The following is a 23,318-nucleotide window of genomic DNA, read 5'->3' as shown; positions in this document are numbered from 1 at the left end:
TTTGTCTTGAAATATAACCAACTAACACTGAAGCATGATAAATTTCATCCCAAAGACTGAAAGTTTCTTTAATGCAGGACAGGAGATCCTGATGGCTGTTCATTTTCTGGGGAATTCATGTCAAATAGTAATAATAACTTTGAGTAGAATTCTGAATGTCCAAAATATTTTTAAAACATCTTATAAAAAGCAGAAGCTTTATCGTGCTTCATACCAACACTATAAATAGCCAGTCCTGTAAGAGAATATAATTCAGTTGCTAGCATAAGCTAAAATAGTCTTTGCTCTTATCATTATCACTTTTAAATATATTAAAGCTCAAAACACTAGTAAACACCATTTTCCTCTGGAAACCTCTTTACTATTCATTTTCTTAAGATTTTGTAATCATATCCTAAGCTTAGAGCCCAAGTAATTTCTGACCTCAAAGGTATGATTGCAGATACTCAGGAAATTCCCAAAGACAGAGGACTTTTCTGAAAGCAATGAATGGTTCGAACCAGTTTTTGCCATGCTGTGTGCTTAAAATAAAGTTCCCAAAGTTTGAAGCATGTATCACTTCAAGATAAAAATACAATTTTGCTAATAATGGCCACTGAATAATATTCTGAAAGGAATAAGCACTTGAAAATTTTTGAATTCACTGAGTTTTCCACTTGCTAGTAATGAAAGCTCTTTATTTTCATAATTTTTCCTTGCCTAATACCACAACATAAATGGTATCCTTAAGACTTCTTCCAATTCCAAAGTAAGAAGAACTTCCTCTCCTATTATGCAAATGCTCCACTGATTCCGGGAATGATGGTAGGGGAAATGCCAGCATTATAAATGAACCACTACTACAAAATAAATAAATAAATGAATAAATATCCTTTAGGCATCTATTTTTGTCTGAAGAAAAATAAGCACACTTATTCTTATATTTTAATGAGTAACTTGTAATACAAATCTTACACAAATAATCTCTCAAAATATTTTTTTGAAATGACATGAACCTAGGGGAAAAAAAAAAAACTCTCTCCAGCACTACAGGAAACAAAGAGCAAAGCATTTCTAACATTAAGACACAGTAATAGGACTCAAAGTAGCAAGACTGTATTTCATTGTGTTTATTTAACAAACAAAGGTTTACTAAGAAAGTAAACTTAAATGATGCCTCACCAGTCTGCTTTTAGATGTCAAGATACAAAAGCAAAACCCACGTCTAGAAAGCCCAAAAGAAAAAAAAAAAAAAAAAAAAAAAAAAAAAAAAAAAAAAAAGGAATTTTCTGAAGGAAACACAGGAATAGACACTTCAAAAAAGTAGTGTTTCCAAATTGTCACTAAAATAAGCAATTGAATTCAAGAATTTTTACCCCTGAAACACTCCAAAAAAAGAAAAGAAAAAAAAAATCGTGAAATTATACTTGATACAACTGTAGCAGGCATTCCATACATTTTAAATCCAGGCTTGGGTTTGATCCTATATCTCATCCCCACAGCACCTGTTACTATAACTAGTTTCCTTAACAAGACAACATCTACATTTCATCTACTGAATAAAAGGATGCTTGCTAATGAGGATGGACAAAATCAGGATCTGAGAAATCAGTCCAATAGCAAAGACTGAAGGAATCCAGATGGTCCTGCCCTGACCTCACTCTTGCTTTAGCACACTCCCAGGCAGATCTCATCTAGACAACCTGAGCTATAAGCAATGGGGACAAAAACAGTGAAGACAGAAGAGATGCCTCCTCAGAGTCAAGGATATGTCTTTGACCTTCTCTCATTTACTTATGGAGATGTAACATGTAAGAACATAGAAAAGAAGGATAAGTCTCATGGTCTTGTCTATTTTCTGATGTGCTTTTTTCTGCAAACTAACACAGATCTAACAATAATCCAGAGATGAAATGTTTGCAAAGTTTTTCTGATTGCTTCAAATACAGACTTTGGAACTCTGCATTTGTCACATTTGCTATAGTATTTAGACATCTGAGTCCTCCTAAAATTATCAGCACCATGTTCAAGTAAAATAACAATTTGTTTCCTTTCAATGTGATGGCTTAATTGCTTCCTGTGCTTATGGCCCCAGCTAAAGTTTCTATGGAAATTATGAGTTCCTGACTATTTTGGAAAATGACCTCTGTGGCAGGTACTAATTACTTTCTTTTAGAAAAGAAAGTTGAAATAATTGGACTGATTTTAAATTTAAAAATGTAAAAATTAGCTATCAGATCTTTAGTGAGGAATATTACAGTCTCCAAAGTCACAGTTCAACAAAGCTAATTGCAGTACCTTTCAAATATTTTGAGAGTAAACAATTAATTCAACACTATCAACTCTCAAAGACATTTTCCAACCTGGATAGTACTTAAATAATTTGAATGTATGCAGTTAATTAGAAAATACATATTTTTTGACACAACAGAAACACAACTGACTCAAAAAAAAAAAAAATATATATATATATATATATAATAGTAAAAATCCCTCATTCCCTCAATCCTCTTGCATGGAAATCTTCATACTAGCCCATATGCTACTATCAAATTCCTTTGAATTTATGTGTGGCATTTATGACAAAGTTATTTGGTGTTTTTGACACCTGTATAAAATAAAAGACACATGCTTGGTGTTCCTACAGGGTGGAGACGGCCATATAGGTGGGAGAAAGTACTGGGATCAGCACATTTCTATTGGCATGTGTCAGGAGTGCTTCTGTCGCACCCAGCACCTGGCACTGTAACCTTTCCTTTGGCATAAGTCACCCAGTATAATGAAGAAACAATTTTATCTACAAACAGAAGAGGCAAGAGAAGTTAGAATCCCCCAGTGTAGCCTGGCGATACCACTGGGTGGAAGAAGGTGGGAAACAGCTGTGCCCATGCTGGATGGCAGAAGCCCCACTCAGCTCTCCATACCCCAAAGGGCCGTAGCTGGAGGATAAAGACACCACATGCAGCTGGGCTGCATGTGATATGCCTACAGGAGTAATGTCACCTATCACGGTGTGAGGGTGGTATGTGTGGATAGTTATGTCTGCTTTTAAAGTCCTAAGAAGGAACTGAGTGATCTCAATATATTTCAATTTGAGAGAAGACTCGTTATGTGCAAAAGGTTTAGATTTTCATCTTCCTTCTCACATCCATTTCTTATTTTTGAAACTTTCTGCATTTGTTTCGGTCACTGACAAGGAAAATCCCCCAAAATAAAGAAAGGAAACCAGTATTCTCAACCCTCATCAAGAAGTCTATTCTTCATCACAGTTTTGCCCCCAGAAGATTGCTCTGCTCTGTCTGATCGTCCTAGTAAGAAAGAAATAGTGTGGCAGAACAAATGATTTGTGTTCTGTTCATATGGCCGTCTGGGGAATAAAAGGTTCATCACAGCATAAATCAGTATCAGAACTTAATTTTAGCAGAAAAGCAGCTTGCAGTACCTACCTGCCTCCTCAGCTCCTGCTTGGAAACAATAATCACATTTGGAGGATCCCCAACAGCTGTGGCAGCCCCCCCAATATTTGTGAAGATTACTTCTGCAATCAGGACGTGCCTCGGATCAAGATTTAGTACTTCACAAAGCCTGCAGTGTAAAGAAAATGAAATAAACATCTTACCCAATGATCAAATTCCCTTAAATCTTAAAACCTATACAATTTACAAAACAAAGTTCTTCCAATGGAAAAATGGGAAGATGTTAAAATTAATATGTGTATGTGTTTATGTGTGTGTGCATGACTGAACTTTTAGTTATATAAGTATTGCAGTAATTATAGAACTATCAATGTAAAATATGCATATATTTTACATTTATAATGCAATAGTCAATGGCAATGAAATTGATGTGCTTTAAAAAGCATTTGATTAGAAGCATTTAATTATTCCAAGAATTGGACTCTACAGAAAGTTGCATTTCAAATTTAAAACAACATCCTCATTATATCCTTCCTAAGCAACGGTGCCCAGGTGACACCAACATACGGGCAACCACAAGCTCTGCGCTCATCCTCAGTTGTTGATTGTCATGTGGGGAGCAGAAGCAGAGGACAGGATAGCTATCAGCCATGATTCATATATCAGAGACCTGTTTTCAGCCTAGGTTTACCTAGTTCATTCTTCTCTCATTTTTCCCCCTTCCCTAAAGACTGAAGTTAAGGTGCAAGGCCAGGGTGATTTGGGAACACATGAACTGAATACCCACTTCTGACCACAGTGCACCAGTTGAAGTAAAACCCTGAAAATAAAAGAGAAAATCCACTCTGTTTTTCAAGGGGCTATGCTTATATTATTGCCCCTTCCAACTTAATATGGGGTATGGAAAAGCCTGGGCAGTGAGCTCTCATCTTCAGAATCTCATTCCTTGCAGCACTGCCAGTCATTTCCCTGAAGGAAGAGTTGAGCTTTATGGCTCTAAGTCTATATTATTAAAACCTATATTTCAAAAAGAAAAGTGTAGCACAAAAGCTTAACTTAACACACTTACTCTGTCACCAGGAGTATCAATTTCAAAACTGGAAAAAGCACTGTCAGCCGATACAAATGTCAGTAGATAAAAAGTCCAGAATGAAATAACTGTATGAAAACATATTTATTTCCCCTAACAGTGTAAAATTATGCAGTTGAAATGTGCTATACAGTAGAGCTAGCCCATTTGTACCAGTTGACACAATACCATGACCATAACTTGTATGCTGAATTTCCTCGCACATTCCAGTGTTTCTAAAGTTAACTTTCTTTTAGTGTTTAGTCTGTGTTTGTTTTTCTGTTGTTAGTGAGGGTTTTCTTTAACAAGCTCAGTGGTAACTTGAAGAACTAATCTCAGACAGACTCTAAGAAAGGCCAGTCCTGAAGTACAGCAGAATCTCAATATGTTAGCTGTACCAGTGGACTGAACTTTCTCAGTAAACTTACCCCAGTTATATAGCTTCACATGTAAATAACTATAGCCTTTCTCAGTTCCCAGCAGCAAAGGATTTTGAAAATAAAAAATAGCTGGTAATGTTAACTATTATTTTTTTGTCAGTTTACTGCAAAATGAAGAGAGAAACTAGTGGCATGTTTTACATCTTATTAATGACAGTCCAAATCCTCATATGCACAGAATGAGTAGCATTTTCTGCAGGCTTTATTTCCATGGCAATGGCAGCACAGCGTGATGGATCAAAGCTTTAGACAATGGCAGTGAGATAAGAACAAAAATAAACGACCCCTATCATGAAGTTTCAGAAATAGGCAATTGTTGGCCTAGAAGAGAGAAAAAATTATTTTTGCTGTGATAATTATTTGCAACCTCTTTGCTGTTGCAAATGCATTTGGCATAAAATAGAATAAACGCTAGAAGTAGCTTTGCATGTGAAAAGTAGCTCATGATGCACTGACATCTGGCTTTCAATTCATTCCCAATTGCATTTAATACAAAAATATCCTGCAACAGAGATAAATAAAACTTAGTGTTTAATATTTTCTCACTGTTAGAGGTGAAATCATTAATTGGAGTAAGGCAAAGTGATTTCTTCAAAATATAACCAGACAGAAAACAAATGGAGCTTCCATTTACCAACTGTTTCCCAATCCAGAATAAATTGTACTTGCAATTTTATGTTGTTGTGTTTTTTATTGGTTGATGGATTTTTTTACTGTTTTATACTACCTCATAACACAGGATGAAACAGGGCTTACAAGATATGAGCCTAGGGGAACAGTGCTTGAGCTTGGGTTGAGGCAGATTACTCGGCTGAAATGCATGTACACCAATGCATGCAGCATGGGCAACAAGCAAGAGGAGCTGGAAGCAACTGTGCATCAGGCAAAATATGATCTAGTTGCTATTACCGAAACATGGTGGAATCGCTCCCATGACTAGAGTGCTGTGATGGATGGTTACAAGCTCTTCAGAAGGGATAGATGAGGAAGAAAGGGTGGTGGTGTAGCCCTTTATATTAAAGACTGTTTTGATGTTGAAGAGCTTGGGGATGGGAATAGTAAAGTTCAGTGTCTGTGGGTAAGGGTCAGGAGGAAGGCCTGCAGGGGTGACATCTTGGGGGGGGGGTCTGTTATAGACTGCCTAATCAGGATGAAGAGATGGATGAGGCATCCCCCTGTACTCAGCACTGGTGAGGCCACATCTCAAGTATTGTGTTCAGTTTTGAGCCCCTCACCACAAGAAAGACATTGAAGCTCTGGAATGTGTCCAGAGGAGGGCAATGAAACTGGTGAGGTGTCTGGAGCACAAGTCTTATGAGGAGCAGTTCAGGGAGCTGGGATTGTTTAGCCTGGAGAAGAGAAGGCTCAGGGGAGACCACATTGCACTCCACAGCTTCCTGAAGGGAGGTTGTGATGAGGAGGGGCTTGGCCTCTTCCAGGCAACAAACAGGGCCCAAGGAAATGGCCACAAGTTGTACCAGAGGTTTTGATTAGACTTAAGAAGGAACTTTTTCTCTCAGAGAGTGGCCAGGCACTGGAATGGCTGCCCAGGGAGGTGGTGGAGTCACTGTCCCTGGCAGTGTTCAAGAGGCATCTGGATGAGGAGCTACAAGATATGGTTTAGTAGCTTGTGGGAGTAATGGTAATGGGAGGACGGTTGGACTGGATGATCTTGTAGGTCCTTCCCAACCTTGTGATTCTGTCATTCTATGATTCTAAAAAATGGGAGCATATCCTAATAGAATTCTGTGTACTTTAATGTGATAATAACTGCAAGTATTACATCACTTGGGATTATCTCAAAAAGACCTAAATCTTTCAGAAACTAAACTGGGTTAACTGGACACAGGTTAAATTCATGTTCAGCAGTGCCTATAATTACACACTCATAAAATGTACTTTCAATTCTTGTGCTACTAATTTACATAATTCTGAAGTAATTAAGTTACTGTTCCAAATATCTAATCTTAAATCATGAAATTGGTCTGCAACTGTACCAATGTCATAATCACCAGTAGGGAGAAAATTCAGCTTCATATTCAGAAGAATATGAAGAAGACTTTTACTTGAAATCTGGAAGTATTTCAACCAGTACTAGAAGGATTAAAGCATCAGTAAAACATAAATTACTAGACAACTGTATATAACCAGTAAAGAACAAGGCAGCTCCAATTAAAAATATTCTCACAAGATAAAAATATATCATCTGCAAGGGAGTAGTAGTACAATATGTTATTGCATTTCAGATACAGAGATAAACCAGTGATTATCTGCCAAGGCATCCACCAACAAAACAGGCTTCAGATATATACTCACCACCAGCACTAAAGGAAAATGGCAGTTCATCACTTTGAAAACATCATCTCTTTACACTACTGAAGTAGGCATATTAGAAGTTCTGATTTCCATTTAAATCACCAAGAAAAGTCCAAACAAGCGTGTCTGCACATACATTTCCTACTGATTGCTGGCTGTAAAACACTATGTCCAAAACCATAACAATAAAGTACCTTATGGTTACTGGAGTAAAGAGCAGCATTGTGGTAACGTTGTCCAAAAATGCAGAAAGAATTGCAGCAATAAGGCACAGAAGTGTAATCATGGCCCACACCTTGCCTCTAGAGAATCGATAAGCCTAATAAAAACGAAGAGCAACATAATTAAAGGACTGGAATGTTCCATCTGACTTCAGAAAAAATGACAAATAAACAACCTCACCAAAGATGAAACAACAGTGAGCTCAGAGAAGTTCATGCACCTCCGGCAGTGACCTCTTCATTATTAATTAATTTAGCAGTAAAACAATTCTTGGAAGTGTGCAAATATGTCCAACATGTGGAGGAATAAACAAATATGAAGAGACCCCATGCTCCACTGCCAGGCACAGAGGGGGTTTGTGGTAGGAGTAAGGCTGAGTTCCCACTTTCTGCCTTTTGGGATGAGGGGATTAGTACAAATCAGCCCTCCCATCATCTCCACACACTGGGAAACCCTACCTGTCCTCAGAGCAGCACTGCCAGGGCTATAAAGCTTGGGCACCTATCTTCCCAAATTCTCTTTAGGTGTTCTTTGCTCAAAGCAGTCTTCTTTATTGCTTTTGTTTTATTTCTTTCCACAGTTCTCAAGAAAATTAAGTTTTGCAGCAGGTGAAGGAGTTCCTCAATATAGGTAATACTTGCTTTACAGCCAATCCATCAGAATTACCCTTTTCATGTAATCTTTGGTTCTACTGCTGTGCAAAGGTCTGTGATCATTTATCATCTGTGATTGTAAAACTAATGATTGTTCCCATATTTCCTCTCTCCTACTGCCAGGGATAAATAAAGATTTCAGCTACAGTCTTGGGGAAGTTAGTGGGATAATTCAGCTCTATATTGTTTACATATCTGTGTACCCTACTGGGGGCCTTTGTCTTTCTCCAGTAAAAACTGATTTGCCTTAAAGGCTTTCTTTCATTCCTGAGTGATTTTTTTAAAATTAGAAGATGAACACTGTCATTTGTAGTGTGATAGATATAAACTGCCCAAAGAAAGTTCCTATTACACCAAACCCTATCACAGAAGATCTTACTAAATAGTAACTTGATTAATCTAATAATTAAGAGTACCAAAACAAACATACCTTTACTGCACAGTAATCAAAGAATCCAGTCTCCGAAAATATGGCCACCAAAACCATCTACCAAAAAAAAAATGAAGAGAAAAAATAATAATAGCTTGCAAATGATTATTACACAAAAACAATGTGATGTACTTTGTGTCCCTAAAAAATGTCTATCGTATTTGACAAAGTTTTGAGAATCTACCCACCATCATATCAGGATATCCAGTACAGCTGTCAGATACCTCAGATGTCATCACACGGTGGAATTTTGTTCACAATATAAAACCTCTCTAAATTTGTCTGGTTTAATTTTATTTGTTATGATTAAATAGGCATCATGCATGAAAGACTCAAAGTATCTCCTCTATGGCATTAACCAAGATAAGCCCATAACTGTGGGTTTTCAGCAGTAATGCACTACAGAATACAGAAGATACTTCTGCACTTTCCCATATTTCTGGGAGTTTGCCAGTCCATCCAACTTTACTCCCAGCAGATTTTATGGGTTTTTTTGGCTTTCTTTTTCTGTGGGCAGGACAGGAGGGTGTGGAGCATTGTCAGTAAATTAAAAAAAGCTCAGATAGTAGCAATTTTGACTGCATACACCGTATATTTCATGTTAGAGTTAAATCACACTTCTGACCATAAATAGCTCTGGACAAAAGTGATTTAAATAATGTATTATTATAATCTGATCAAATATGCATCCTCCATTTCAGGTTTTCTCGTTTTGGTTCCAAACACAGCACTGGAGCATCAAAAGATAAATGATAATATTTGGCACTTATAGAGGTCTTTCCTATTGTAAACCTCAATGATATTTTTATTGTGTTATCATGATTTTACAGATGATTAAAAGAAGAAAAAGAAGAAAAACAGAAAAGAATCAAAATTCTCAAAGATTCTTTCAGAGGTCTGCTCATAATCCTTTTAGTAAACACCTTAAAGGACAAATTTTCATCAGAACATGGCTTAGTAGAAAAAATATTTTAAAAAACAAAAACAAAACAAACAAACAAAAAAGTAACCATCTAGATATTGAATGTGAGAATTTCTACACATTTAGAGCAAGAGCATAATTTTACACATTTAGAGCAAGAGCATAATTTTAATTACCATTCCAAACAGTAGTGCCAGCGTTTCATAGTCAATCCACTCTACCACTTTGACCATACTTGGCCTCTGCAATCAAAAAACATTATTACCAGTGAATACCATGGAGCAGCTAACTTGTGACTAGCTATAAAACATAAACTCTATTTAATTAATGAGTCATTTAAATAAGTCATGAGTGAAATTAACAAGCATTCCTTAAAGACACACCGAAAGACTCTTCTATTATTTTATTACTACTTTTACTTCTACTACTACTAATACATAGTACATCCTAAGTGAGTCATTATCAAAAGTCTACATAAAGCGCATGGTTTATTTATCCATTTGCTCTTTATATACCATTACAGAAATAAATGATAACAGAATTATATGGTATAACCTGTGTTTGTTGTTTTTTTTTTTCCTGAGAGAACAAAAGCATATAGCTTTACATGCAAACAAGTTGGGGGCAGTTTAGGAAAACACAACTTGATTGGTATATTAATACTACTGAAAATAACAGTGCTAAAGTCTGAATTAAACTGAAAATATCTGTACTCAGCTCCCTACAAGTAGGAACAAAATGCATCAACTGAGTTTTTTCTCCTCTCCCTGTCCATACCCTGAGCTCTTCTGTTTCCCCATGATGTTTTCTCAACCTAATATCTTCCCCACCATCTCACTCTCTTTAAAAAGACTACTGTGTCCATTCCCAGCATAACACTGTCTGCAGTTTTTTATATCACAGACAGAAACAACACGAGCACTTACAGTTCAATAACTTACCTCCCCAATAGCTGCTAATGCAGCTAAAGCTGCCAAAGAGCCCAGCATCGCTGCAAGAGTCCTGTGAACAATCTGCAAGAAAGGGTAAGAAGCAATCAGAGAATATTTTTAACATCTCCCTGTTACTGAAAGAATAAAATTTCCTATAGTTGATTCTTTTTATTCTTATTTCTTCCCTCCTTTCTTTTTTCCTTTTGTTTTTGTTTTTGTTTTTCCTTATTTTACCCTACTCCCCCCTCAGAAGAAAAAAAAAAAGAAAAACACCTGAGGAGGGAGTGGCTGATTACTTTCTCACTGTGGCATAAAGAAAAGAGGTTTGAGCATGAGTTTCTTTTATTTTCCATCCAGTCACCTGAGAAGGAAAGGAATTCATCATCCCAGCTTAAGGATAAAAATACCAGGTAACCCAGACTGAGCTAGTCTTCCTGCTTTCCCTTCACAGCCCTTAGCAAGAAGATATGCCCAGGTCCGCTTTGTAATCTGGGGCACAGACATCTTACAAGCTTGTGCACTTGCTTTTTCACTCTTACATGAAGAGTAGCCTTCCTTCATACAGTGGCTTTCTACATCAGCATTTTCTCTACAAAAATCTTTCACTTCAAGAAAGACACTCATACACTTTGTACTTCATACTTATCCCCTTTTAACGCTTCAACAGTTCATAGAAACTTTTGTCCATGGCTATATATTCAATAAATAAATTGCACTTAAAATTTTCAAGGAGAAAGTATGAAAGAAGACATGCCCTGAAAAAAATTGCTTTTTCTCCAAGTGCTCATTTGTAATTATTTAATCCACCATGTCTGGAAGATCACAGATTATGTAAAATCAGTCAATTAAAGTTAGAATGTAATTAATAAAATTTGCACTACAAAAGACCAAATCTAATCAACAGCATTTACTATTAATGTGTTTAAATTTTCAGACATAAGTCAGAATTATATCTGAGACAGAAATAAGACAGTCCAGAAATACTTCTTTGCTGTTAATTTCATGAGAAACATTTTGCTGATAAGAAACAATACAGTGAGGACATCTCAAGGCTCTCCCTCCTACTTGTAAAAAAGGAAAAAGAAGACATTTGGCTTTGATTTTTTTCCTTGAATTTAATTTTTTTACAGTAATGATAAACAACAAAGCAACTTGGCAAACAGCTAGAAAAATAAACAATTTAATTGGTTAATTTTAGGATTCAGTTGAAAAACCTGTCAAATCTTCAAAATGCATGGAAGAAAAATTTGGTCATAGTAGCGAAGAAAGGTTTCTATGTCCTAGTGGTATAAAAGTACATAGCACAGATTATATCTCCAACAAGCTTCCTCAGAAGTGTGTGGTAACTCATGATATCATGATTTCTAGGTTCATAGTCTTGATATGAATGCACTTCTGTGCCCTTTATGAGACTGCAATATTGAGGGACATTCAATACATTCAGTGTTTTATGTGTCTGGCAATGACATATTGCAATTATGTCATACAGTTGTCTCCAACAAAGGATGTGAAATGGAGGTGTTAACCAGGGAAGATCAGCTCCTTACCAGGACAAAGTAAACAGTGAGATATTGGGCAATCCTCTGTATTCCTCAGACTGGAGGCTTTCTCTTCATCTAATCATCACTCACCAATTATCTCTTTTACATTTCTCAGAAAAAGTGTCATGGATCTTCCAAGATTTGATTGGTCTTAGATATTTTATATTGTTACTTTTGATATTTTCACGTAAGATCTTTGTACTCTTAATTGACTATACTGGGTTGACTACATTTTCAGTTTCCACAAGTTTGCTGTCATCTACGTGTAAAATGTGCTTTAATTTCTGTAGAAAAATGAGGGGAAGTGTATAAATGGAGTAATCCATCAGTTCTGTTATCCTAGCAAGTTTTCAAGAGGCCCACACAAAATATATTCTGCAGAATAAATCAAGACTATTCAGATACGGAATTGTACAGCGAAAAAATCTTGTCAAGCATGCAACTCCTCATTTCAGCAAACTATCAAGTGGAAGTTTTGTAGGAATATGGCAATAAAAACTGGAAAGCACCAAGACAGATAATTATTCAAAAAATATTCTTTGGAGGAGGCTTCGGGAAAAGTGGATGACAATTTGATTTTCTTTTCACATAAAGCAAACTGCAAACAAATCATTTATTTTTATGTGCATTTTAAAAGCTTACAAAAGAAGAAAATAAGATATGCCATTTATAAGGTATACTACTCTGAACCACAGTTCCATCTAATACCTATGCTTTGTGTATCTCTGGAAAATCTCACATTCAGAGGGCATCATGTTAGGCAAAAAATCATTATTATTCTTTTGGAAAATAGCATGGACCCAATCCAAACCTTTGGGAAGTCTGAAAAGAAGATAAACATCGTTTCAGACTGAATCTCAGAGGGAATCCATAAGCAAAGGTTCAGGTACAGAATTGAAAGAGCTCAAAAATTAATCGACACAGACAATTAGCCTAAGAAAGCTGAGAGATTCAATAGACATTTGAATGTAAAGAAATTCTGAAAGTTAAAGTGTGAGATCATCCATATCCATTTGATCCTTCTCATCCTTGAGAAAACATAATCTTTACACTATTTCATAAGCAAAGACAATTAAGCTGAAAGAACTGTGATTCATACTGATTTTCAATATTGCCTATAAGGTCACAGATATTGGCTGGCTCAAGCATGATTATTTTGAATCCTAGTTAGTGCCAGTGACACACAGATTCTGGGTAACCAAGAGGCATAGTTTTGGATGGTTAGGCTGTAATACATTTAAGCACAAGATTCTGTTCAATGTATTCTCATCAAATACATTGATATCATCAATAATTCTTATGGATCTTTCTTTGATACCTAAACCTTCCTCTCTATTTCATCTCTCCTTTCCAAAAACCATCTCCTGCACTGATAACTTCTTACCTGGACTACTTGTTCAGTTACACCTCATTCCTTTGACAGAGAGAAACACCACCAAAATTCTTTCCATCCTGCGTACTTCATATCAGTACCTCTTTTTCATTCTCTCTCCAAAGTACCTCTTATCCAAGCATCCTTTTCTGTTTCTCCTCATTCTGTCAAAGCCAAATGCTAAAGGAATACCTTATTTTCATCTCACTCATTTCTTCCAACCTGCAAATGTATCCCTACATTGTGATGATTTTAGGCCACTCTATAAAATGCATTTGCTATAAAAGCTAATTTCCTGAAAAGATTTCTTTAAAAAATCAAGTAACAGCCATTGAGAAGAAAAATCAGAATGGACAAGGAGGATGAAAGTTTTCATGCTAGAGCCCCCCACCTCCCAGCCTGACTACCAGCTTTACAATCTCTTCACAGAAGGGAAATGTTCACTGTCATCCCTGTTTTTGTCTACCCAACAGAACACCTAGCATCCGTCACCTGGTGAAACAGCAAAGGATAGCATTTGTCTTTTACAAAGAGATAATTAACCCAATGCAAGCTGCTGCTGAAAACAAGGCAGCACAGATCTTAATCTTTCCAGTGCAAAATCAGGCCTGGAGCTCACTGATACAGGATATCGTTTGTGTTGAGAGCTGAGAAACAGAATGACAATTTACACAATTGTATATAAGCAATTAAAACACCCAAAGATGCAAAAATGGAGGCTGTTAAAAGTAGTATCAGCAATGTAGGCGTCATGAGAGCAACACTTCGTAGTCATGCGATAATGTGAAATCATAATAAGGAGAGATCAGAGATACTTTAATAAGAATTTTTTTCTTAATTATCTATAGAAAGCTTGTCTCATGATTGCCTGCTGTGTGACAGTGTGCTAAGTGCTGATTTTGTATGATAGTTTCCATACTCTAAATTCAGAATTTAAGTCAAACATAAGAAATCAAAACAATCCAAATCAATTATACAACAAGTATGCTGTGCTTGAAGTTATTTAAAAATATACATTTCCATAGCTTTAATGCAAACCAGACTTACACAATTTAGAGCTTTGTTGTGTTTAAATTTCTTAATCAACTTGAAAGTGCTTTAAAAGATTTGCACAAATTTCATCAGATTTTTCAGCAGACTACAGTAACATCAATATAAAAATGATCCAAAATTCTACCACTTTATCTTGTGAAATGCTGCAGGAGGCAAACAGAAATTATTTAGGAGCCAAGGAAATGGTGACCTGTATGCTATTTCAGAGCATACATTTCCCAGATGAAATCTAGGGATGCATATTTCTCAAATGTGCTGCTGAAGATATTTGATAAATCATACATCACACCAAACATTTTATTTCCACAAGTCTTTCTTTGTAAGTCATAAACGGCAGTTGAAAGATGACTGTCAGTGACTTTAATGTAAAGCCTCAAATGCAGCCTCAGTTCATTTCTTATCCTTCTATTTTTTTCTCCACTGAAGCCTGTTGCATTAAAATACTTTTTTTCCTGGAAAATTCATTTTCTTATGATAGACTGACAGCACTGCTTCATTTCAACAGGAGGTGGTTATTCACAAGCCTTTATTTACATATGAGCTTTATACATTTTCCACCCACCTCCAGAGCAGCTGAGACCTTTGCTATAAAATCCACAGCCAAATCCCTCTGAGACTTCACAAAGTCTATAGTTCAACTGTTTATTCTCAGGGGATAGAGACAAAGAGAAGGGAAATAAAATTTGCTGTAGGAAAGCTTTTTGTCTTACTTAATGTTTTATACCATTTCCTTTTTCTGTTTTAGTAAGGGTTTATTGTGTTAAAAATATTCTCAGCAGAGGAAGGTTTTTTTTCAAAGAGGAAGAGTTTGTTTTCCTACATACAATCAAGACAGTATTTACTAGTAAATAAACCCTTCAGTGGACATCATTTTACCACTTGCTAACATATACTTCATTAATCTTGGTACTCTGCATTACCTTGGACTAATCCAACAGTTTTAGTTAGATACGGACAAAACTTCAGTCTTTCATGTCATGTGGATTTGGTCCCCTTATGATTTGGACAATGAACAAATGCCATCAAAAACTGAAATTCAGACCGACATTTGCAAAAAACAAAAAACAAAACAAAACAAAAAATTTTGCAGACTAACATATTTTTTCCTTACTCTATCATATAACATCACTGAAAATCTGGGCTTATGTTAGAGAAAAAGCAAAGGTCAAAAAAGCTTTATAATACTTTGAACTCTGCCTCGCAGCAGATCCATTTCAAAGCTGTATGGCATCAAATGCTCAGTTCATGGAATGTGCTTCACTTCTGACAAAGTACAGTCTGGGGTGAATATAAGCTGGTAGACTACAAATGCAGGATGGGAGCCAGTCATATTTGATTTCCTTCATGCTCACGTATATTAATGAGTCCATATAACCATATACCAGTGATGAAGGCTCAGCTGGTAATGGAAGCTAATGTTTTACGTCCTTACCCTCACCATACATGAGGTCTGCAGAAGCAGATCTGCTACTCCTTCAGCCACAGAGCATTCCTCCTTGTGCCTGGGAACCCCTTAAAGGGAGCCTGTCTCAAGAGCTAGTGCAAAATGAACAACTACAGAAAATTAACTGCCTTAGAATTACTCAGGTAAGCAGAAGCAAGTAAATTCTGCAGGGATTTAATAAACCAGAAGAGGGTTACTCAACTCAGTTTAGAAAGTATATCTTAGTTTTGATATGAAAGGGATAGTTCTTGGGGCAAGAACATGGGGTACAGATGTTGAAAGACTGTGTACCTCAAAGATTTCAAAGGGACTAAAAGTATTGCAAAAGTCACTGAGAGCAAGGACAGCTATTTACATCTTTGTCTTCAAATCTGGAAATTATCTATACGTAGTACTTCCACATTGCCAAGCAAAATGTAAAACTAGACTTAACACTAGAATTAATTTTTAGGAAATATTAGTACTAGGCTCATTTTTGTAAGTCAAAGATATATCAAAACTACGGCACTGTACCTAGATATGCCTTACTTGGAAAAAGAAAAATGGTTTATTCATTTTTAAAATAATTGAGTGGTGATTCAATAGGATAGTACTACCCTATGCATGAAATGTGGGCTTGGGACCACCACGTACCATCACACCTATTTCTAAAAGATTCATACTTAATTAATTAATTAATTAAACAGGAGTCTGTCATATCTTGTAGTTATTTCATTAGAGTCATTAGTGGGTGTTTTCCAGCCTTTATCTTATGGGATGGCTCTGATATAAGAAAACGATACCCCTTCAGGAAATACTGGATAGGGAAATCCAGTAATATCTGATAGTCTGAGAGTCTCACAGACTCAAATGTTAAAAGTGTGTATTTTTATTTGCTCTGTATTTGGGGATTTCATCTTAATGTAAAAATGGACAGAGATACACAGAATCACAGAATTATATTGTTTGGATGGGACCTCTGGAGATGTGTGAATCAGGTCAGATGAATAAAAAGTAGAATCCTGTGGAGAGAAAGGATGGTGATCATTTTTATATTTCAAAGCATGTTAATCCTGTAATATTTTATCTACAAAAAATGTTTGTTATATAGCCAAAGTAGAGATATCAGGTCCTGGGACAGTAAAGAACGGGATGCTAGAAGATAATAAACTAGACTGCTACTGCAGGAAGACATGACCAAAGCCATTGTATATTGACAGTTTGGCCCAGCAACAAGTTTTCAGTCTTACAAAATCTTTGCTGTTATGAAATGTTTTCTTGAAGCCAAAGAAGACGAAATCATCTGTATTCCCCCAGTTATCACAGCATCCTAGAGTCTAGCTACATTAGAATTTCTAATGTAAAGAAATTAACTTAAAGTCACAGAACTTCAAGTCTGCTGCCTACATTCTCCCATGTTCATTTATTTCTTTCTTTGCTGAAGGACATGATCTGCAATCCCAGAGCAGTCTCATCCAGGATTGTGTGCATTAGAAGCGTATGTGAGTTTTAATACATTGTTAAAATTTTATAACTTCATGGCCCTCTAAAACTCCGATTGCTGTAGGCGGGGTAGAAGCTGTACAGCAACATTCAATTAAGCTAATTTAATGTTCTATTGCCTGTCTCAAACAGAAAACAAAACAAAAAGAAAAAATCAACATATATAGTTAGTGAAGAAAGGCAAGACATTTGTGCTTGATAGTCTTTCAAAAATTGAACACTGACCAATTGAACGTAGTTTTAAAAGGTGATGGGCAATAGAAAATGGACATTTAGAAGTTAGTTTTTATACTTAGCACTGGAAATGAGATTCCTATTATTACAGAAAAGCATAACATTCTGTGGAAAGTGGAACCTGGTGCTAGCAACTTTTAAAGCTAGCAATGCCATCTAGCTCCCAGAATAGCTAGCAGCACCATCCAGTTGTAATTTTTTTATATGAAGTTCTTAATTAAGGTCAATTTACACACTACAAAAGTACTGACTAAGAAGCATCACATCTAACACATTTTTCCTTAAAGTGCACACTTGTATGTACACAATAATAATAATACAAAATTGTTCATAGAGCAAACTGGGATCAAACTGATGATTTTGTGTGCTAATACAGTATTTTTATTTTAATTTAACTTTTCCATCCTTGCCCTAAAGCACTCCATGCTTCCTTTACACATTCTTTTTTGCAGTTCTGACCATTACAGTACTAACTGTAGTTTATCACACTGGCACTAGCTCTATCCTATTGGAGTCTCTTTGTTGGTGGCAGTGTCTCTACTCCACCTAAGTGGTAAAAATCCTGGCACATCAGCAGTACTAATCCATTGCTGCTTGTAAGGAACAACCTGTAATATGCCTGCACAGCTGCTCCGAAGTCATTGGCCTCTCCAAATGGACTTAATGATTCTTGTGGATCCCTTTTAACTTACTTAGGATATTCCATGATTCTGTGATCCTCCTACATCAGAGGAAGGAAAGAAATGACTATAAGGTTTCACAGTCCACTCTCCTTAATTGCTAACTCAGTCACAAGCTTCTGTTTGGGTCTCACCAACACTGAGACAATATCCAGAGTAAAGTCTGTAGAAAAATTCCATCCAGGAAACAGGAGAGATGCATCTGTCCTACATATGGATCTACATGTTCAGCCCAGTCCTCTAGCAACTATCTCAGCAGGCTTTGCCTCCTCCCACAACTGCATAGGTTTCAATGCCATGCCAAGAGCATGCCATCCATTCTATTTCATGAAAGTATTACTTTCTTGAAAAACGGCTGGCAAGACAGACATTGTTATCTTGAAGAAAAGAAAGAAAAAAGAGAAAAAAAAAAAAAAAGAAAAAAAAAAAGCAATAGGAGATATTTGATTAGAAATGTTCTCTATCTACTACTAGGGTCTCCAAATTATCATTATCATGGAATCATAGAACCATAGAATGGCTTGGGTTGGAAGGGCCTCAAAGATCATCAAGATCCAACCCCCATGCCACAGGCAGAGCTGCCAGCCTCCACATTTAATACTAGACCAGGCTGCTCAGAGCCCCATCCAACCTGGCCTTGAACACCTCCATGGACAGGATATCCACAATCCCTCTGGGCAGCCTATTCCAGCTCCTCATCGCTCTTGTTGTAAAGAAGGTAAACCTACAATTACCTGCTGCCCAGGAAAGATGCAGCCAGCATGCTCCAGAGGGATCTAAATCTTTCTTGAAGCTAGATTACTCTACTGGATTTTATATTTTAGGTGTAACCACACTGTATTCAGATTTCATGGAACAAACAGCATTAATGCTCTCTGCCTCCATCTAGCAAGTTTGCTCTCTGGGTCCTAGCTCTTGGCTCCATTTCTATCTCATTGTAAAATGGCACAGATCACCACAATAATCAAGAAATCTTTCCTCTCTGTCATGTTTGAACAGATGGAGGCTGGCTGGCAAACACTAGGACATTGCTTTTTCAACTCTGCCTCCACCTTGTGCTCTTTTTCTTCCTGGCCAGACCCAGTCATAATGGTAGATGAGGACAAATTTTGTCTTGTCCTATGAGGTACAGCTTGGACTCTTCACTAAAAAAATATATATGGTTTCTTCTGATAATCTGTCCTATTTTTCTGCCAACACCTACAGCATTTTAATACTTCACAAATTTTACAAACTAGCATGACTGGAAATAATAGCTGTAGGAATGTATTAAATCACATAAGGGACCAGGAGAGCAGTTGTTCTGATTTTCTTTTTTTACCGTGTCTTTTCCAGTAAAGGCAATGGATTTTCTTCTGTCTCTTTACTAACAATCTTTTGTAGGTTACATGTGGAGGTAGGAAGACTAATCCACACTCTTCTGTCTATATTTAAACACCAATCAATACAAGAATGGATGGGAAGTGAGAAACCATGCTGAGTAAGCTCATCTGGAGTTTCTATGAATCTCCTCATCTGGAAAAAAAAAAATCTCCCTTAAGATTAGCCTTTCACAGTCTCTTCATATTACGTTTCATATGCCAGAGAATATTTCTTCAGTTTTCTTATTCCCTCTCTAAAGTATGATCTCCTATGTCCAAATAGCCACCCTATTGGAAATAAGTATCTATTTATTATTATTGTTATTATTATTATTATTATTATTATTATTATTATTATTATTATTATTTTAAAAGCAAAGGACTCTTTGAGCATGGACAGTAGTATTTAAAAAAACACCCTTATTTCATTTGTAAATGTGATTTTTGACATTGGTTCAGCCAGCCCACCATGCTAGAAAAATGGTTATACTAAACCGCATACTAAATTGTGTAGTAATTTTGATGTCTGAAGCTAATATTTTGGTGGTTAGATGCTATTAAAAATCACTCTATTTTGTACTAAAGTAATTGAGCTTAAGGGATGTTTATTCATAATTTAAATCAGTTAGTAATAGAAAAGTAATATGGAAAGAAACTGATATTCTCCATTTCCATAAATTAATAAAATTATGATTATAAGTCCATGCTTCAAAAAATTAGAAGCTAGACCTTTTACGGCCAGATTTTGCACTTTCACATATTTGCATTTTAAAAGGTAATACAGACCTGTAAACGTTATTCAAGATGTCAGGTCAATAAATGCTGTTGGAAGATCCCAGCAAGATCTTCCTTGGGGTTAGCTATATAAGGGAATATGAATGATAGTTCTTGTGATAAAATAATGTCAGTGGAGGCTCTCACAGAATTTCAAATACCTGAAAGTATCACTTTTATTCCATATACCACGCTAATGGTAATTTTTCATTATTTAAACAATGTCACTAAAATATCTTATTCCTTCACACAATATCTCATTTCCTTCACACTTTCTGGTTTATTTAAGTATCATAAACAGCTAACACTCCATTTTGACTCACAACACGAACTACACTATTAATGGAAAATATTGAACAAGAATACACAATAATTTATTCAAATTAGTGATCTCTATGCTGTAATAATAAATGTATTCCTCCTTACATATTCCTAATTAATGCAGTTCCAACATAACTACAAATATGCAATTACTAATAACAAACAAGTGCTTTATCAGCTCAAAATTTTTTGTCTAAACACTAATATAACTTTCTAACATTAACAAATATTTTAAGATAAGAATAGGCAGATAGATTTCTTTAAAAGGTAACCAGTATATGGACGGTACACTCTGCTGGGTGAAGCACTGGCTGGATGGCCAGGCCCAAAGAGTTGTGGTCAATGGAGTTGAATCCAGTATACAGTTGGCAGCCGGTCACGAGCAGAATCCCCAGGACTCAGTGCTGGGACGGCTTCTGTTTAACAGCTTCATTGATGATCTTGATGAGGGGAATGAGTGCACCCTCAGTAAGTTTGCAGATGACACCAAGTTGGGAGGGAGTGTTGATCTGCCTGAGGGGAGAAGGGCACTACAGAGGGACCTGGATAGACTGGATCCAAGATGGGCCAAGGCTAACGGCATGAGTTTCAACAGGTGGCCAAGAGTCCAGTGTCATCCTGGCTTGTATCAAGAATGGTGTGGTGAGCAGGACTAGGGAAGTCATCCTGCCCCTGGACTCAGCACTGGTGAGGCCTCACCTGGAGTAGGGTGTTCAGTTTTGGGGACCTCAGTGCAAAATGGACATGGAGGTACTGGAGCAGGTCCAGAGAAGGGCAACAAGGATTGTGAAGGGCTTAGAGAATCAACCCTATGAGGAGATGCTGAGGGAGCTGAGGCTGTTGAGTCTGGGGAAAAGGAGGCTGAGGGGAGACCTTATCGCCCTCTTCCAGTACCTGAAAGGTGCTTTCAGCGAGAGCGGGACAGGTTTCTTCTCACTGCTGACAGGACGAGGGGAAATGGCCTCAAGTTGCACCAAGGTAAGTTTAGGTTGGACATTAGGAAACACTTCTTTACAGAAGGGGTAGTTAAGCATTGGAATAGGCTCCCCAGGGAGGTGGTTGAGTCACCATCCCTGGATGTGTTTAAAACTCTTTGGATGTGGTGCTTGGGGACATGATTTAGCAGAGGGTTGTTAGAGTTAGGGTACTATGATTAGGCTGCGGTTGGACTTGATGATCTTTTAGGTCTTTTCCAACCTGAGTAATTCTATGATTCTATGATATTATCCCAATACCTGTACACACTAATACACACAAAAAGGGGGAAGTCAAAGGTATCTCACTATATTGCAGAGGAAAAATTGAGATTTTTAACCATCTCACTTTTCCTTGGTTACGCTGTACCACTACAAAAAAAAAAAAAAAAAAAAAAAAAATTCTACATCACTGCTTATCAAATCTGAGCAAATAGGGTGTAAGAAAAAATTTATACAAGTATAAAAGGGCTGTGGAGGAAAATTAATTTTAATCAAAGAATGCAGTAGAGAACATACGTTTTTCTGCTTCAAACACTTTTTTCAGATAAGAAAGCAAAAAGTAAATTTTCTAAGATTTTTGCTGAGAAATTTTTTTCTGAAAAAATTCTCAGTCAAAGAGAGCTACATGTTTTGAGGAACAAAACCAGGAAGAGTCTTTCTTGAAATACATTGTGAACTAATTTAGTACAGCAACATCAACAAAAAACTCTGGACATCTGCACTTTGTACCAGCTCTCCCCATAGACCTATGTGAAAGCATATGTACAATCCATTTCTTCCTCAGGAACCCTGAAGGATCAGAGCTGAGATCAAAGCAGGTAAACATGAACCACCTTTTTATTTTTGGATTGTTTTGTTTGTTTGTTTGTTTTAATTTAATGTGCCCTTGCTTTAATTTCCTGTGCAGCATAGGCTTCCAAGAGCAAAATGAAATACTGTATTGTTTTCCACAAGTCTATAAAATGGTATGGATTAGATTATTTCAGAAATACCATGATAAATATATATTTTTTTTCTTTCTCTTCTGGGAGAAGGAGAGGGCAATGAAGACTGAAATGCAATGATGTGACTGTTCAGTATTTGAAGAAAAATCAATTTCAAGAGGATGAATGTCCAGTTTCTGAAGTGAAGGATGATTATGTGGAAAATAAAGGAAAAAGAAAGAAAAGAAGGAAACACACATGTCTTACTAAGAAAGTGTAACTAAAAGACATCCAGAGTTAAAGGCAATCTTCCCAAACATCAAAGAGTAGAGCAAGATGGAGTACAAAAAATATCCATATTTCTGGTAAGCGTAGAAAAGAAATCTTACAAAACCAGATTGGAAATTCTAATCTTCATAATCAGAAACGTGTTTCAATTTTTTATGATTAAATAACATGTAAACAGTTTTAAAAGAAGCAATGCTGAAAATAAATGCATGAAAAAAACAGGTTCCACAGCTTAACATGTCTCAGTAGTGAAAGGATGCACTGCTGTTGGAGTGGGTCCACAGGAGGGCCCCACATAATCACAGGCCTGGAGCACCTATGAAGAAAGGTTGAGGGAGCTGGGCATGTTCAGACTGGAGAAGGCTCTGGGGAGACCTCATTGTGGCCGTCCAGTACTTCAAGGAAGCTTACAACAGTAAGAGGACTGACTTTTAACACAGTCTTATTGTGATCGTACAAGGGGGAAATTAATGCCTTTTAACTAAAAGA

The 23,318-nt window shown here is 36.6% G+C and overlaps 1 protein-coding gene across 1 annotated transcript in view; it reads right to left on the bottom strand.

Annotated features, from left to right (window-relative positions):
• The window catches only part of OCA2 (OCA2 melanosomal transmembrane protein), a 149,422-nt gene that overhangs the window by 87,082 nt on the left and 39,022 nt on the right, over window positions 1–23,318 (bottom strand). Inside the window, exons 9-13 of the mRNA XM_072352357.1 lie at window positions 10,389–10,460; window positions 9,624–9,689; window positions 8,526–8,582; window positions 7,415–7,539; window positions 3,426–3,564 (exon numbers count right to left, since the gene is read on the bottom strand). Coding sequence (XP_072208458.1) covers window positions 3,426–3,564; window positions 7,415–7,539; window positions 8,526–8,582; window positions 9,624–9,689; window positions 10,389–10,460 — 459 coding nt within the window. The remainder of the gene's footprint in view (window positions 1–3,425; window positions 3,565–7,414; window positions 7,540–8,525; window positions 8,583–9,623; window positions 9,690–10,388; window positions 10,461–23,318) is intronic.

This window comes from Excalfactoria chinensis, chromosome 1 (assembly GCF_039878825.1).
Source record: "Excalfactoria chinensis isolate bCotChi1 chromosome 1, bCotChi1.hap2, whole genome shotgun sequence".
Taxonomy (NCBI): domain Eukaryota; kingdom Metazoa; phylum Chordata; class Aves; order Galliformes; family Phasianidae; genus Excalfactoria; species Excalfactoria chinensis.
The sequence above is the reverse complement of the archived record's forward strand: the minus strand, read 5'-3'. Positions and strand labels throughout refer to the sequence as shown.